The sequence below is a fragment of the Lithobates pipiens genome, unplaced genomic scaffold (assembly GCF_037356315.1).
Source record: "Lithobates pipiens isolate NorthernLeopardFrog02 unplaced genomic scaffold, aLitPip1_a1.2 Scaffold_16, whole genome shotgun sequence".
Taxonomy (NCBI): Eukaryota; Metazoa; Chordata; class Amphibia; order Anura; family Ranidae; genus Lithobates; species Lithobates pipiens.
The window spans coordinates 640,240,872-640,255,284 of NW_027507748.1; the positions used below are offsets into that span (position 1 = coordinate 640,240,872).

General features: G+C 42.0%; 1 protein-coding gene across 4 annotated transcripts in view; it reads left to right on the forward strand.

The window, feature by feature from the left end:
• The window catches only part of FNDC3A (fibronectin type III domain containing 3A), a 443,791-nt gene that overhangs the window by 363,397 nt on the left and 65,981 nt on the right, over nt 1-14,413 (forward strand). For all 4 annotated transcript variants that reach the window (XM_077484274.1, XM_077484275.1, XM_077484276.1 and 1 more), the window contains 2 exons: nt 5,006-5,289; nt 8,342-8,554. In XM_077484274.1, coding sequence (XP_077340400.1) covers nt 5,006-5,289; nt 8,342-8,554 — 497 coding nt within the window. The remainder of the gene's footprint in view (nt 1-5,005; nt 5,290-8,341; nt 8,555-14,413) is intronic.

The window sequence follows — 14,413 nt, forward strand, 5'->3', positions numbered from 1 at the left end:
ATTCATGAGAAGTAACCCTCAGTTGATCAGGAGGAAAAACAAACCAATGATTCCTCTGCAGAGGAAATGACGGTAGATGAGCCTTTTTCGGCCTCTCAAATCTGAGGAATTGCTGATACAATCTCTTAAGGAGATGGTTCTTCTACATTCATGCTACCCCTAACGGAGTCTCCTGAAAGTTTGGTTTCTTCCTTGGGTTATTTAAAACCCTCTCAACCTTTGCATGTGTTTCCTGCGCATGCATTACTAGGACAGCTTATTTTTTGCTGAATGGGATCACTCGGATAAGCATTTTCTCCCTCCTGAGAAAACTGCAATTCCCTATCCCTTGAAGGAGAAATTCTACAAAAGATGGAAAATACCACCAGTTGACGCTGCAATTTCCAATGTAAATAAAGGCCTAACTTGTCCAGTAGACAATGCACAGATGCTTAAAGGATCCAACAGATAAGGAGTTGGAATTCCTGTTAAGATCTACATTTTCCGTGCCAGGTGTCTGCAGTCACTGCAATAAGCATCTGTCAATCCCTAAAGGACCAATTTAAACAGGCCCTTAGAGAGCTTCCTTCACAACAAGTTTGGGATTTGGCTGAACCACTAAAGGCATTATGCTTTGCCATAGATGCCATTAAAGATTCTATTCACCAGGGATCTCACGTATGCTTGTGCATATGCGTAGAATCCCATGGTTTTTAAAAAAAATTGTCAGCTGAAGCACCATGTAAAGATCTCCTAACTGGGCTCCCTTTTCATGGGGGCGACTATTTGGAGAAAACTTGGACAAATATATCCAAACGGGAAAAGTACTCTTTTTGCCAGTCAAAAGAAAGTATAGACGCCCTTCATTTAAAATGGGCTCTTTCCCCTACGATCTTTCCCCAGGGGCCATGGCCTCCGCTGTCACACTCTAGAGGAAGATCTCAGTCAGACCCAGGCTCAAAAGAAGTCCTGGGGTCGGAAACGTGCAAGCCACAATGCTAAAGCCTCATTATGAAGCGGCAACCCCCTCACCAAGGTGAGGGGGAAGACTTTTTGCAGTTTTCAGAAGTCTGAAAAGATTGGAACAGATGGTTCATCTCCACAGTAACGCAGGTACCGTCTCACTTCCTGAGGTCAGGCGTTCTCTGTTTCATGCACTAGACCAATTATTATCTCAAAGGGTGATCATACAGATCCCCACAAAGGAGCGAGGTCTGGGGTTTTTATTCAAATCTTTTCATGGTACCAAAAGCAAATGGAGATGTCAGACCCATTCTAGATCTAAGAAATCTAAATCGGTTCCTGAAGATCCTCTCCTTTCGCATGGAGATGACCGGTCAGTTGTTTCTATCCTTCTAGAAGGAGAACTTCTGGCATCAATCGACATCAGGGATGCATATCTGCATGTCCCTATATTTCACGCTCATGAAAGGTTTCTGCGGTTCGAGTTAGAACAGCAGCATTTCCAGTTTGTAGAACTGCCCTTCAAGCTAGCCACAGCACCCCGGGTGTTCACCAAAGTGCTGGCCCCACCTCTAACCAGTTTAAGGGCTCAGGGCATAACAGATCAGTTGGTGGCTCGTTTGAACCAAAGCGTACGCACTAAATCCAATCTGAAAAGTTGAGTTGGATTCTCAAACCTAGACAAATCTTTCTTAATACCGCTGAAAAAACTGGAGTACTTGGGTTTGACCTTTGGCACAGCCCAGGAAAGGGTGTTCTTGCCTCAGGCAAAAATCAACTCCATAAGAAAGTTGGTACAGATGGTAAGGTCAAATGGCAATCCCTCCATTCGCCTTTGCATGAGGTTGTGAGAAACTATGATGGCTTCATTCGAAGCAGTTCCCTATGCCCAGTTTCATTTAAGACTGTTGCAAAACAGTATCCGGTCTGCTTGGAACAAAACAATTCAAGCTTTAGACTTGCCAAAGCATCTGTCCCCAAGAGTGTCCCAAAGCCTCTCTTGATGGTTACTAACCCAGAATCTGCTGAAAGGAAAATCCTTCAGACCAGTCATCTGGAAAGTGATAACGACGAATGCCATCCTTTCAGGCTGGGGAACAGTACTAGAAAAGACAACTGTCCAGGGACAGTGGTCAAGAACTGAAAAGAACCTTGTCCATCAATATCCTAGAGATTCGGGCAGTACGTCTGGCTCTAAAGATGTGGACTTTCAGGTTACGGGATTGTACTGTCAGGATTCAATCCGACAATGCCACAGCTGTGGCCTAAATCACCTAGGGGGCATCAACGATGTCTCAGCGCAGAGAGCAGTGAACCATATTCTAACTTGGACAGAAAGGAATGTTCTGTGCCTATTGGCAGTCTTCATTCTGGGAGTTGATAATTGGCAGTCGGACTACTTAAGTCGCCAGCAGTTATTCCCAGCAGAATGATCTCTTCACCCGACATATTTCGGGCCGTTTGCCAAAGTTTAACATGAAGTTGGTCAACTTTGTGGCTAGAACAAGGGATCCATTCGCATGCGGAATGAATGCGTTGGTGACCCCATGGGATCAGTTCTCACTGATCTATGCATTCCCCCCTACCTATTCAGTTGCTGCCTTGACAACTTTGCAGGATCAAGCTGGAAAGAAAGCCAGTAATTCTAGTGGCACCAGTATGACCCAGAAGGTCATGGTAATGCAGAAATCGTAAAGATGGCAGGGGAGGGCCCATGGTCCCTCCCACTACGGCCAGATCTGCTCTCACAGGGACAAATATGCCATCCTACCTTACAGTCTCTAAATTTAATAGCTTGGCTATTAAAACCACATTCTGAAGAAATGTGGGCTTTCCGGGTTAGTTATCTCTACCCTGATTAGTGCAAGGAAGCCAGGTTCCAGAACTATACATTCTGGAGTTTCCTGGTGTGAATCCAGGGATTGGCACCCTCGAAGTTCTTGCCTTTCTACGATTAGGGGCAACAATGAAATTGGCCTTGAGTACTATTAAAGGCCAAGTCTCAGCTTTATCGTCTTATTTCAAAAGACCACTTGCTACTCATTCTGTAGTCCGGGGTTTTATTCCGGGGGGTGAGGTGGCTTATTCCGCCCATCAAACCTCCCTTGAACCCTTGAGACTTGAACTTAGTTTTGTCTGTGTTACAAAAATCAGCCATTTGAACCAATACAACATATTCCCCTAGTCCTTCTGACAAGGAAGTTGGTTATTTTTGGTTGGTATATCCTTAGCAAGGAGGGTTTCGGAATTGGCTGCTCTTTCTTGTAAAGAGTCCTATTTGATTTGTCGTGGGGAGTGGTGTTACTCCCTTGTCCGGGCTTTTTTTTAATCAAAAGTGGTTTCAGATTTCACCTGAACCAAGATATTGTCTTGCCATCGTTTTTTCCAAAACCATGTTCTAGGGAAGAAGAGTCACTACATTGTCTTAATGTGGTGAGAGCAGTGAAAATCTATTTTTAGACAACTGCTCAGATTCGTAAGACTGGCTGCCAGAGGGTCCTAGGAAAGGACAGGCAGTGTCAAAATCCACTGTCGCCAAGTGGATTCGACAAGTGATAATTCAAACGTATGATTTAAGGGATAAGATTTCCCTGTTTCAAGTTAAGGTGCACTCTACCAGGTCGGTTAGTGCTTCTTGGGCAGTTCGTCATTAGGCCTCCATGGCTTAGATCTGTAAGGCCGCAACTTGGTCTTCAGTGCATACATTCACAAGATTTTATCAGGTGGATGTAAGGAGGCATGAGGATTTTGCCTTCGGGCGCAGTGTACTGCAGGCAGCAGTATAAATCCTCAAGTCTGTGGGTACCCGGCGGGTTGTTTCTCCCTCCCCTCAAGTGGCATTGCTATGGGACATCCCAGTAAATAATTACTTAACGCTCTGTGTCCCATGATGTACGACAAAGAAAATAGGATTTTTATTACTGCTTACCTGTAAAATCATTTTCTTGGGAGTACATCATGGGACACAGAGGTCCCTCTCCTCTTTTTTTGGGATACAAGTATATGGCTTTGCTACAAAAACTCATGTGCTCCTGGAAGGAGGAGGGGTTATATAGGGAGTAAACTTCCTTTGATTGGGTTTACCAGTGTCAGCACCTGAAGGTGGCCTATAACCCATTAAAGTGGTTGTAAACCCTTACAAACCACTTTGACCTACAGGTAAGCCTAGATTAAGGCTTACTTGTAGGTCCAAGAAATATCTCCTAAACCTATACGGTTTAGAAGATATTTACAAAAAGACAGCCATGCTGTAGACAGCGGCGCGCAGGCGCACTGGGCAGGCCGCAGATCACTGCGATATGCCTTGAGTGTCGGCTCCTGTGCGCATGCGCGGGAGTGACGTCATCGCTGCTCCGGCGAATCACAGCGCCGGAGCAGCGAGACCCAGAAGTCACTCTGAGATAATTGGCAGTGGTAGACATGAAGACGGAGGACTGCTTCGGGGGCTTCGTTCTCAGGTAAGTTATTCATAATGAGCTAGTATGCTATGCATACTAGCTCATTATGCCTTTGCCTTGCAATTTGCTTTTTTTTATTTATTTATTTTTTCTTCCAGATGGGTTTACAACCACTTTAAGTAATTACTTAAGGCTCTGTGTCCTACAACCTATTTTTTTTAGTCGGTAATTTAAGCCTAATGCGTGCGAATGCCCATTATTGTGCAGAACGAGAATACGTTTTCAATTTTGCATAAAAAAGATATGAAAATGCATGAAAATACATGCAAATACATACCAAACAAAGTCTGAAAAAGTAGATGCTCAAATAGAAGTATCATGTGCAAGAGGCCTTTAAGTTTTTAGCAACCTTTTGGGTAGACATTTACAGTTATGGGACCATCTACTATTCAAAAAGTATATGAATAGTGATAAGAAAGAGACCACCTACTGTTTTGTGCATTTGCTTTGTTACTTTTGAAAACGAAAAAATATAAGAACAATAAAGACAGCTGCAAACTGGTTCCTAAGTGATGCATGTTCGCTTATGATTTTGTTTTTTCTTTGTATTGCCTGTAACCTGTGAGAAATCATGAGTGAATTGTTCTGTTATTCCATGATTGCAGGCTGTAAACATTGCTGGTGCGGGTCTTTTCAGTGATGTCGTGGCCTGCCTGACACCTGCCTCTGTGCCAGCTGCTGTGACAAATCTCTGGGAAATGAAGGAAGATGAAATAGGCAGTCCTCATTACTCTCCTTCCACCTGCCTTGCTATACAGTGGGATAGACCATGTGACCATGGTTCCGAGATTACTGGCTACAGTATAGACTGTGGAGACAAGCAGACAATCTCTGTTGGAAAGACAACTAGCTACATTCTAGACCACTTACAGCCTGATACCACATACAGGTATACCGCAACAAGCTGACTAATCCAAGTTAATGTGTGTTTTTAGTTTTCCTCCATTTTACTAGAATCATTGCATTTTTCTCAGTGAAGTTAAGACTATGAAGATGGGGATTTTTGTTACAATGGCATATTTATGTAAAGTAAGTTGGTCTTGAAGCACTTTGCTATATATATTTTTACCTCTTTATGACAAAGGGTAAAACAAATCTTTACGCCTGAACACAATTTTTCAAATTTGGCATGTGTTAAGCTGACCGTAAATGGTTTGAATCTGTCGGTTCAGCGGGGACTGGCAGAGATTTAAACCATCTGTAGGCTGATAGATTGTAACCAAGTCGATCCATCCTTCGATCAACTTGGTTCCAGCCAGAATGTCGGAATTTCAGCTGGCAATAATCATTGTGTTCTCCTGGCAGGGACAGCTCCCCGTGGTTGCAGGAAAGAAAGTTACATAATCTATGGCCTGGCTTAGTAAAACTGTACAAAACATTGCAAATAGTGTATCCAGAAGAGAATTATACCTTGTTTTTTTCAGGATAAATTGGGCTTTCATTTTGTAAATGGTAATGGACATCTGCTGATATATTTATTTTTGTATTATCAAAGGAAAACTGGCCTAAAAGATATTTTTTTTAAATGAAGCTGTTTTTTTCTTGCTATAACCTACCACCAAAGAAAAGCCCAAAGTGCACTCTTCGCCTCCTGATTGATCGCTCACCACATATGTATATTATTTGTTTGTACCCACAGTAGGGCTCACAGACAATAGTATGTGTTTTGCTTTCATTTTATCCTACCTCAAACTAGAGGTGCGCATCTTCACTGGTCTCACAATTCAATTCGATTTTGATTATCTGGTCAACGATTCGCTTCTGAGATGCATCACCATTACCGACGAGCCCCCACTTCCACTTGGGCCACCTAGGCAGACCTTCCTCCCTGCAATCTTCTGGGACACGTCACAGGTCCCAAAAGATTGCCTGGCTATGCAAGACAGCGCAGTGAGACATGTACACCCGGCTGTGACGCTTTCACAGCCGGATGTCCACAGTAGTATTGCCAGCACCATGGATAAGCGGGGGACAGAAGGGAGGGTTTGTGTGGCCACGTCGCTGGATTGTTGAACAGGTGAGTGTCTTTATTAAAAGTCAGAAGATGCACTTTTTTTTTTTTTTTTTTTTTTTGCAGCTGCTGACTTTTAATAAACAAAAAATTGACTGGAACTCCACTATGAATTAAAAATAACATCACTCCCTTAAACAGTGCACTAATCCCGTGCACGACAGAGTACAGACATTCACACGCACTGCTGCTGGGAAGTCAGGAGGGATTACAATCCACAGCGGACAAACAGCCCTTTGAAGTTCCCTGTACTGTCTCTGTGCTGACCAGTGGCAGCTGGTGCTCAACATTTTTTTGGGGGGGCTCAAACAAACTGAAAAATACTGAACCTCCCCCATTAATTGCAGTCTCACTGTGCCCCTCAAATGCAGCCACTTGTGCCCAAACGCAGCCTCACTGTCCCCAGTAAATGCAGCCACTTGTCCCCAGTAAATGCAGCCACTTGTCCCCAGTAAATGCAGCCACTTGTCCCCAGTAAATGCAGCCACTTGTCCCCAGTAAATGCAGCCACTTGTCCCCAGTAAATGCAGCCACTTGTCCCCAGTAAATGCAGCCACTTGTCCCCAGTAAATGCAGCCACTTGTCCCCAGTAAATGCAGCCACTTTTGCCAATCAAGTGTAGCCATGACTTCACTAACCCTGCCCACAATGCACGGGCAGCCACTGCTGACAGACAGTTCCCTGGCATTCCTGTTTGCACCTTCTTGTTGTTAAAATTACTGTTTTTTTAATAAATGCACAGTGCCCCGCTGTATGTGCTTTTAAAAAAAATATGGAACATCATGTGACTGCAGTGCCCGGCTCTCCTCTTTCCTCTCACGTCTCATGTCTCCCCTGAGTCCTGACGTTAGCGAGGAATTCTTAGCCCCACCCGCCTCTCTTCTGATCTGATAGCTATTAGCTACAGTCAGCAGACGGGCTGAGAATTCCCCACTGACGTCAGGACTCTGGAGAGACATGAGATGTGAGAAGAGAAGCGGGCCGGGCATTGCAGTCACATGAGCAGGATGTATTGTACTGTGAAATTCGGTATGAAGTTCCATATTTTTTTAAAAAGCACGTACAGCGGGGCACTTTATTCATTGTAACTCGCCATTTATTAAAACACCGTCATTTTACCCTCAGAGCACTCTCCTAGGAGGGATGGGGCCTGTCGGGAAGACATCACCCAGAAATCGATTTTCTGGTCGTATGCAGCGTAGGGGGCACCCAAATTGCGATGCAGCGATTCATTTCAGCACCACCACCTAAAAACACAATGAGACTAACTGATGCCACATTTATAAAAAAAAGTTTTTTTTTTTTTATTCCTATTTTAAAATACACTGTCCCTAAATTTTGACCCAGCCTTTAACTTTGACCCCACCACCTCTATCCCTGACACTGATCTAGATCAAATCTTGATCTAGTTTTTTTTTTTCCTCTTCTTTGTTTACATTTTTTTCCTCCAAATGTTTTCTCCATTCAAGAGAAGAAAAAAAAACAAAGGGGTGAGCTATACATTGACTGGTTACTGTGATAACCAATCAGAGGCTATGACAGTAATCAGGTGATCGGGAACCAGGCCTTCTGATTCCTGATTATTAGAACCCACCATATTCTGGTGTGAACTGGCCCTTAAGAAGTGTTGCCTTTTCTTGTAAACATAAGGAAAAAAATGTTGTGCATCAACCTCAAGATCTTGGCTATTTTTTTTTTTTTTGTTGGTAGACAATGGACATAAAACTGCTGTTGTAAATAAAGGTTTCAACTGTTTGGGAAAGTTCTATTTTCTTACTGTGTTTACAAGTTCATGAACCATCCAGCTCAAGCCTTTCTCTTATTTCCTATTCATTCATAAGCACACCTTAAAATCAAAATCTGGCTAGCAAAAGCCAAGATAAATGTCCACTTATCTTCTGTAGTCACGCTTTATCTCTTCTCCTTCCAGAATACGTGTTCAGGCCCTAAATGGTCTGGGAGCTGGTCCTTTCAGTCACTCTGTTAAATTAAAAACCAAACCCCTTCCACCAGAGCCACCCCGCCTGGAATGTGCTGTTTACAGTCACCAGAACCTTAAACTGAAATGGGGAGATGGGACATCCAGATCCATACCTACAGACTCCATTCAGTACCACCTCCAGATGGAAGACAAGACTGAGAGGTACAACCAAAATGGCTATTTATATGTTTTATATATATATATATATATGTGTGTGTGTGTTAAGCAAAAAAAAAAAAGCTCTTGGAGAGATCTTGTCATTTTTCCATTTTTGTGTGATGTGATATTTTCTTCACGGTTACTATTTATGATATAACCGGGGCCGTCTTTAAGGCAGGGCAAAAGGGGCAGCTGCCCTGGGCCCTGCCATTGTTGTTGGGCCCAAAGCAGCTGCCTCATACTTGCCAACTATCCCAGTTTAAATTCCCTTGTCCCTTGAAGTTTTAGTCCTGTGCTGTGTCCCGGTATCTCAGTGTAAAGTGCTGGTACTAATGCTGCACAACTCTGCCCTATTGTGTACAGATGACTCACCTGAAGACCCTGTGTTTACATGTAAATAACCGGCATTCATATGTAAATAGCAGTGGCATTACTAAGTAAATAGCTGCGGTAGGCGGCATTGATATGTAACTAAAGGTGGCATTCATATGTATATCATGCTCCCCTGCAGTGAGGAGCTGATGTGCTGTAACCTCCAGCAACCAATCAGTGAGCAGTATTACTGCACGTTAATCTCTAGAAACCAATTAAAAAGCAGAAATCATTTGCTGTAATCTCTAGCAACTAATCAGTGAACCGTAATATGTACTGTAACCTCTAGCAACCAGGCATTAAGCAGTAATGATATGCTGTAACCAATGACAACCAATCGCAATCGCAAAATTCTGTGTAAATGGTCTTTAAATTGGTTCTAAAGGCAGAAGGTTTTTTTTATCTTCATGCATTCTATTTATTAAAATGAAAAATCTTTTGTGTGCAGCAGCTCCTCCAATACTTACCTGAGACCCATCTCGATCCAGCAATGTTGCATGAGATACTCTGTTGTCCAGGACTCTCTCTCCTGATTGGCTGACACATAGCAGTGGGAGCAAATGGTGCCCGCTGCTGTCAATCAGTCAGTGAGCCAATTAAGAAAGAGGGGGCGGGGATGAGCCGTGGCTCCATGTCTGAATGGGAGCAGTCGGCATGAGGGAGGGGCCAGGGGTGCCGGCGAAGGACTCGAGAAGAGGATCTGGGCAGAGCAGGTAAGTATAACATGTAATAAGACACTCGCACCTGGATGTGATATAACAGTACGATTGGGTCCAGTATTGTCCCTACTATTAGGGGAAAAAAAATATTTAAATGGTAGCTCCTGCTCCTCCTTGACATTAATTCCTCTGAGTATACTCGTGTGGGATTCCTATATAGCTGATAACCTAGGATGCATTAGTATGGCATGTGACTATGTATCATCATGGTCTAGTCATTACTTAAATACGTTCATACATAATTGTTGTGAACCAAAAAAACATAGTATTAATGATATATCAGTATAAAGTGGCATTCAGTTAAGGTGCATAGCATGAAAATGATGCAAGTAATAAGTCCCTTTCTTGGGGTAAAAAGGTGCTATAGTCCTCTGTGTCCCAGCGGTGTCATATCCACCTCCTGGGAGTGCTGTATGAATCCAAATTCCCTAGTTGGACTCCTTTTGCCTTCAGACAGAAAGGATTCTAATGTGCCTATAGGTCTTTTACTGGGGACCAAACCCAATGCAGTGTTCTCTGTGTCCTCCTGTGTCTCTCCTTTAATGATTATCCTCCAATTTGTGACTCTGGGGCTCCAGGAATAAACAGTATGCCACACGTAATATAGGAAAAAGAAAACTCCTCCTAGAGTAATATCCTCAGGTTTAATGATAAAAAAACAGCTTACAAAATATTTAAAATACTGTCATGACAGAACCGGCATCACTGCAAAAACCATTGGCCTAAACTAGTGTAGAGACATGGTCACAAAGCAGCTTGTAGCGTGCGCTCCACTCTCCTGACCGTAAGTGACGCTTGAGAGAGTCAACTTAATGCGTTTCTTCACAGAGATGCGCTATTCTCAAAAGCAGGTGAGTATAACATGTTTGTTACTTTTAAACAAAAAAAAGAGACTTTAGTATCACTTTAACCACTTCAATACTGGGCACTTTTAGCCGCTTCCTGCCCAGGCCAATTTTCAGCTTTCAGTGCTGTCACACCTTGAATAACAATTACCCGCCGCCATGCAACACTGTACCCATATGACATTTTTTTTATCTTTTTTTTTTTTTTTTTTTTTTCAATTTGTTTCGGTGGTATTTAATCACCTCCTGTTTTGTATTTTTTGCAAATGAAATGGAAAAAAAGACCAACAATTTTGAAAAAAACAAACACCTTTTTCTTTTCTTAGTTTCTCTTATAACATTTTTCAAATAAATAATCTTTCTTCATAAATTAAGACCAACGTGTATCCTGCTACATTTCTTTGGTGAAAATAACCCAAATAAGTGTATACTATTTAGTCTGTAGGAAAGTTATGGAGTCCACAAACTAAAAATCTATCAATCCCAATGGATTGACAGCCTATATCTTATTTTCTGAGGCCCAAAAATGCCAGAACAGTACAAATATCCACCAAATTACCCCTTTTTGCAAAGTAGACAAAGTATTTAGTAAGCGGCATGGCAAGTTTTTAGAATTTGCAATTTTTTGTCACAATATTTTGGAAAATTAAGAAATGAATACATTTTTTATTTATTTGCACTTTTTTTTTTTTACATACATTCACCAGTGCAGTGCAGAGTCTTTATACATGTGGTATGGCTGTGATGATCAGGGACATGACTGGTGACCGTATGTAAAAATATATATTTATATTTACACCCCTCATATTTTTGTAAATATTTATATCTCTTCATGTGACAACACTGAAGAAATGACACTTTGCTACAATGTAAAGTAGTGAGTGTACAGCTTGTATAACAGTGTAAATTTTGCTGTCCCCTCAAAATAACTCAACACACAGTCATTAATGTCTAAAACGCTGGCAACAAAAGTGCGTACACCCCTAAGTGAAAATGTCCACATTGGGCCCAATTAGCCATTTTCCCTCCCCGATGTCATGTGGCTCATTAGTGTTACAAGGTCTCAGGTGTGTTAAATTTGGGGTTATGGTCACTGGAAGTTCAACATGGCACATCGTGGCAAAGAACTTTAGGAGGATGTGAAAAAAAGAATTGTTGCTCTACATGAAGATGGCCTAGGCTATAAGAAGTTTGTCAAGATCTTGAAACCGAGCTGCAGCATGGTGGCCAGGACCTTACAGCGGTTTAACAGGACAGACTCCACTCGGAACAGGCCTCGCCATGGTCGACCAAAGAAGTTGCATGCACGTGCTCAGCATCATATCCAGAGGTTGTCATTGGGAAATAGACGTATGAGTGCTGCCAGCATTGCTGCAGAGGTTGAGGGGGGGGGGGGGGTCAGCCTGTCAGTGCTCAGACCATACGCTGCACACTGCATCAAATGTGTCTGCAAGGCTGTAATCCCAGAGGGAAGCCTCTTCTAATGATGATGCACAAGAAAGCCCACAGACAGTTTGCTGAAGACAAGCAGACTAAGGATATGGATTACTGGAACAATGTCCTGTGGTCTGATGAGACCAAGGTAAATGTATTTGGTTCAGATGGTGTCAAGCGTGTGTGGCGGCAACCAGGTGAGGAGTACAAAGACAAGTGTGTCTTGTCTACAGTCAAGCATGGTGGTGGGAGTGTCATGGCCTGGGGCTGCATGAATGCTGCCATCACTGCTCATTGAGGGAACCATGAATGCTGACACGTGACATACTGAAGCAGAGCATGATCACCTCCCTTTGGAGACTGGGCACAGGGCAGTATTCCAACATAACGACCCCAAACACCTCAAGACGACCACGGCATTGCATGCACCAGCTCCGGGATGTCGTCATGGAGGAGTGGAAGAGGACTCCAGTGGCAACCTGTGAAGCTCTGGTGAGCTCCATGCCCAAGAGGGTCAAGGCAGTGCTGGAAAATAATGGTGGCCACAGAAAATTGGTACTCTGGGCCCAATTTGGACATCTTCACTTAGGGGTGTACTCACTTTTGTTGCAGTTTAGACATTAATGGCTGTGTGTTGTGTTATTTTGAGGGGAACAGCCAATATACACGGTTATACAAGCTGTACACTCACTACTTTACATTGTAGCAAAGTGTAATTTCTTCAGTGTTGTCACATAAAAAAGATATAATAAACTACTTCCAAAAATGTGAGGGATGCACTCACTTTTGGGAGATACTGTGTGTGTGTGTGTGTGTGTGTGTGTGTGTGTGTGTGTGTGTGTGTGTGTACAGGCATACCCCACTTTTAAGTACACAATGGGGTTTATTTATTAAAGCTTAAAAGTGCAAAATCAGACTCACTTCTGCATAGAAACCAATGAGCTTCCATGTTTTATTACAGAAGCTTAATTGAACAAGCTGGGGTTAGAAGCTCATTGGTTTCTATGCAGAAGTGAGCTTGATTTTGCACTGTTCAGCTTTAGTAAACAAACCCCATTGTGTACTTAAAAGTGGGTTATGCCTGTATATATAATAAATATATATTGTGTGTATGTATATATGTATAGATATAATTTATATATTTTTTTTTTTTTTTTTTTTTTTACATACAGTGACCAGAGCAATACAGTGTTACCACAGTAACAATGTTCTACTATGGGGAAACAATTAGGATTTATCAGGCAGCGAGCCGGTATAGTGATCTGTCATTGTCCAGTGGACACCGAGACTTCCTCCCGCCCAGCCGTCATTTTACAGTAGACTGGGTGGAAAGGGGTTACATGGGAAAGCATTCCATACACAAAGCTGTTTAGTTATTCCATGGCTGTATTTATAGCAATACATTAAAATGTCAATGTTTTGCATATACGGGTAGTTGTTAGCAAGGTCTTGATGTCACACTGGCTTATTTAAAATGTCAACTGATCTCCAATACCCTAGAGGCTTGTTCTGCCTGATTTAATGCCTGTCTTACAGTTTGCAGCTGGTTTGCATTACAAGGGTGTTTCTTCCAGATCTAATATACCAGACACTTTTTTTTCCCTTGTGAAACCATGATATATATATATATATATATATATATATATATATGTATATATGTATATATATATATATATATATATAGATGCATTGTGTACTTTGGTGCTCTATACACATCCATGCCTTGTGAGTCTAGTTACTGTTCTGATTTCTGAAACAACACACCGCAGCCCCAGATTATGCCATGGCCATTTTCATTTTTGCCATCTTTTAAACATATGTACATGCAAAATCTTCCTGATCTTATTTAAATGAGGGTGTTTTCTTTTTTTTCTCATATGAAAAGACCTCATATATTAGGCAGAAAAAAAATAATTATAAAAATTAGTTTAGAACCAAAAAAAGATGGCATTCACTAAAAGTCTATACACTCCCAATACAAAATATGCATCAATGCTATAATAACTTTTTTTTTAAAGCAAAAACTGCAATGACCGCATCAGTTTTTTTTCCATGTGACAGGTTTAATTTAAAGAATCCCTGGTGTGAAAACAAAACATTCAAAATCCTGTTACCTGTAAAAGAGCATAAATACTCACCTTTACCAGTGTCCTTGCTCCTGAAGTAAGCGCCGTTGATAAGAATTTCCTAGCTGATGTCTTTTTCTGAAATCGACAATTCAAGGAGTGATGTTTAACGGTTTCTTTGCAGTGATCAGTAAGGTCCCTCAGTGAAGTAGAAGTCAAAGAAAATCACCAGGAAGAACATTTTGATTTTAAACAAAGGACCATAATGTTAGGAAAAACAATGCCAAACTCCACATTGATGTCTATACTAAGCTCCAAAGAAAGAGAGGAACCGCTAACTGTGTAAAAGCCTCAATACAGTTTATGGAATCTTCCAAAACACAAAGATCCATCTGATATGCAGACCCGCTAAAGCATTTTACTTGG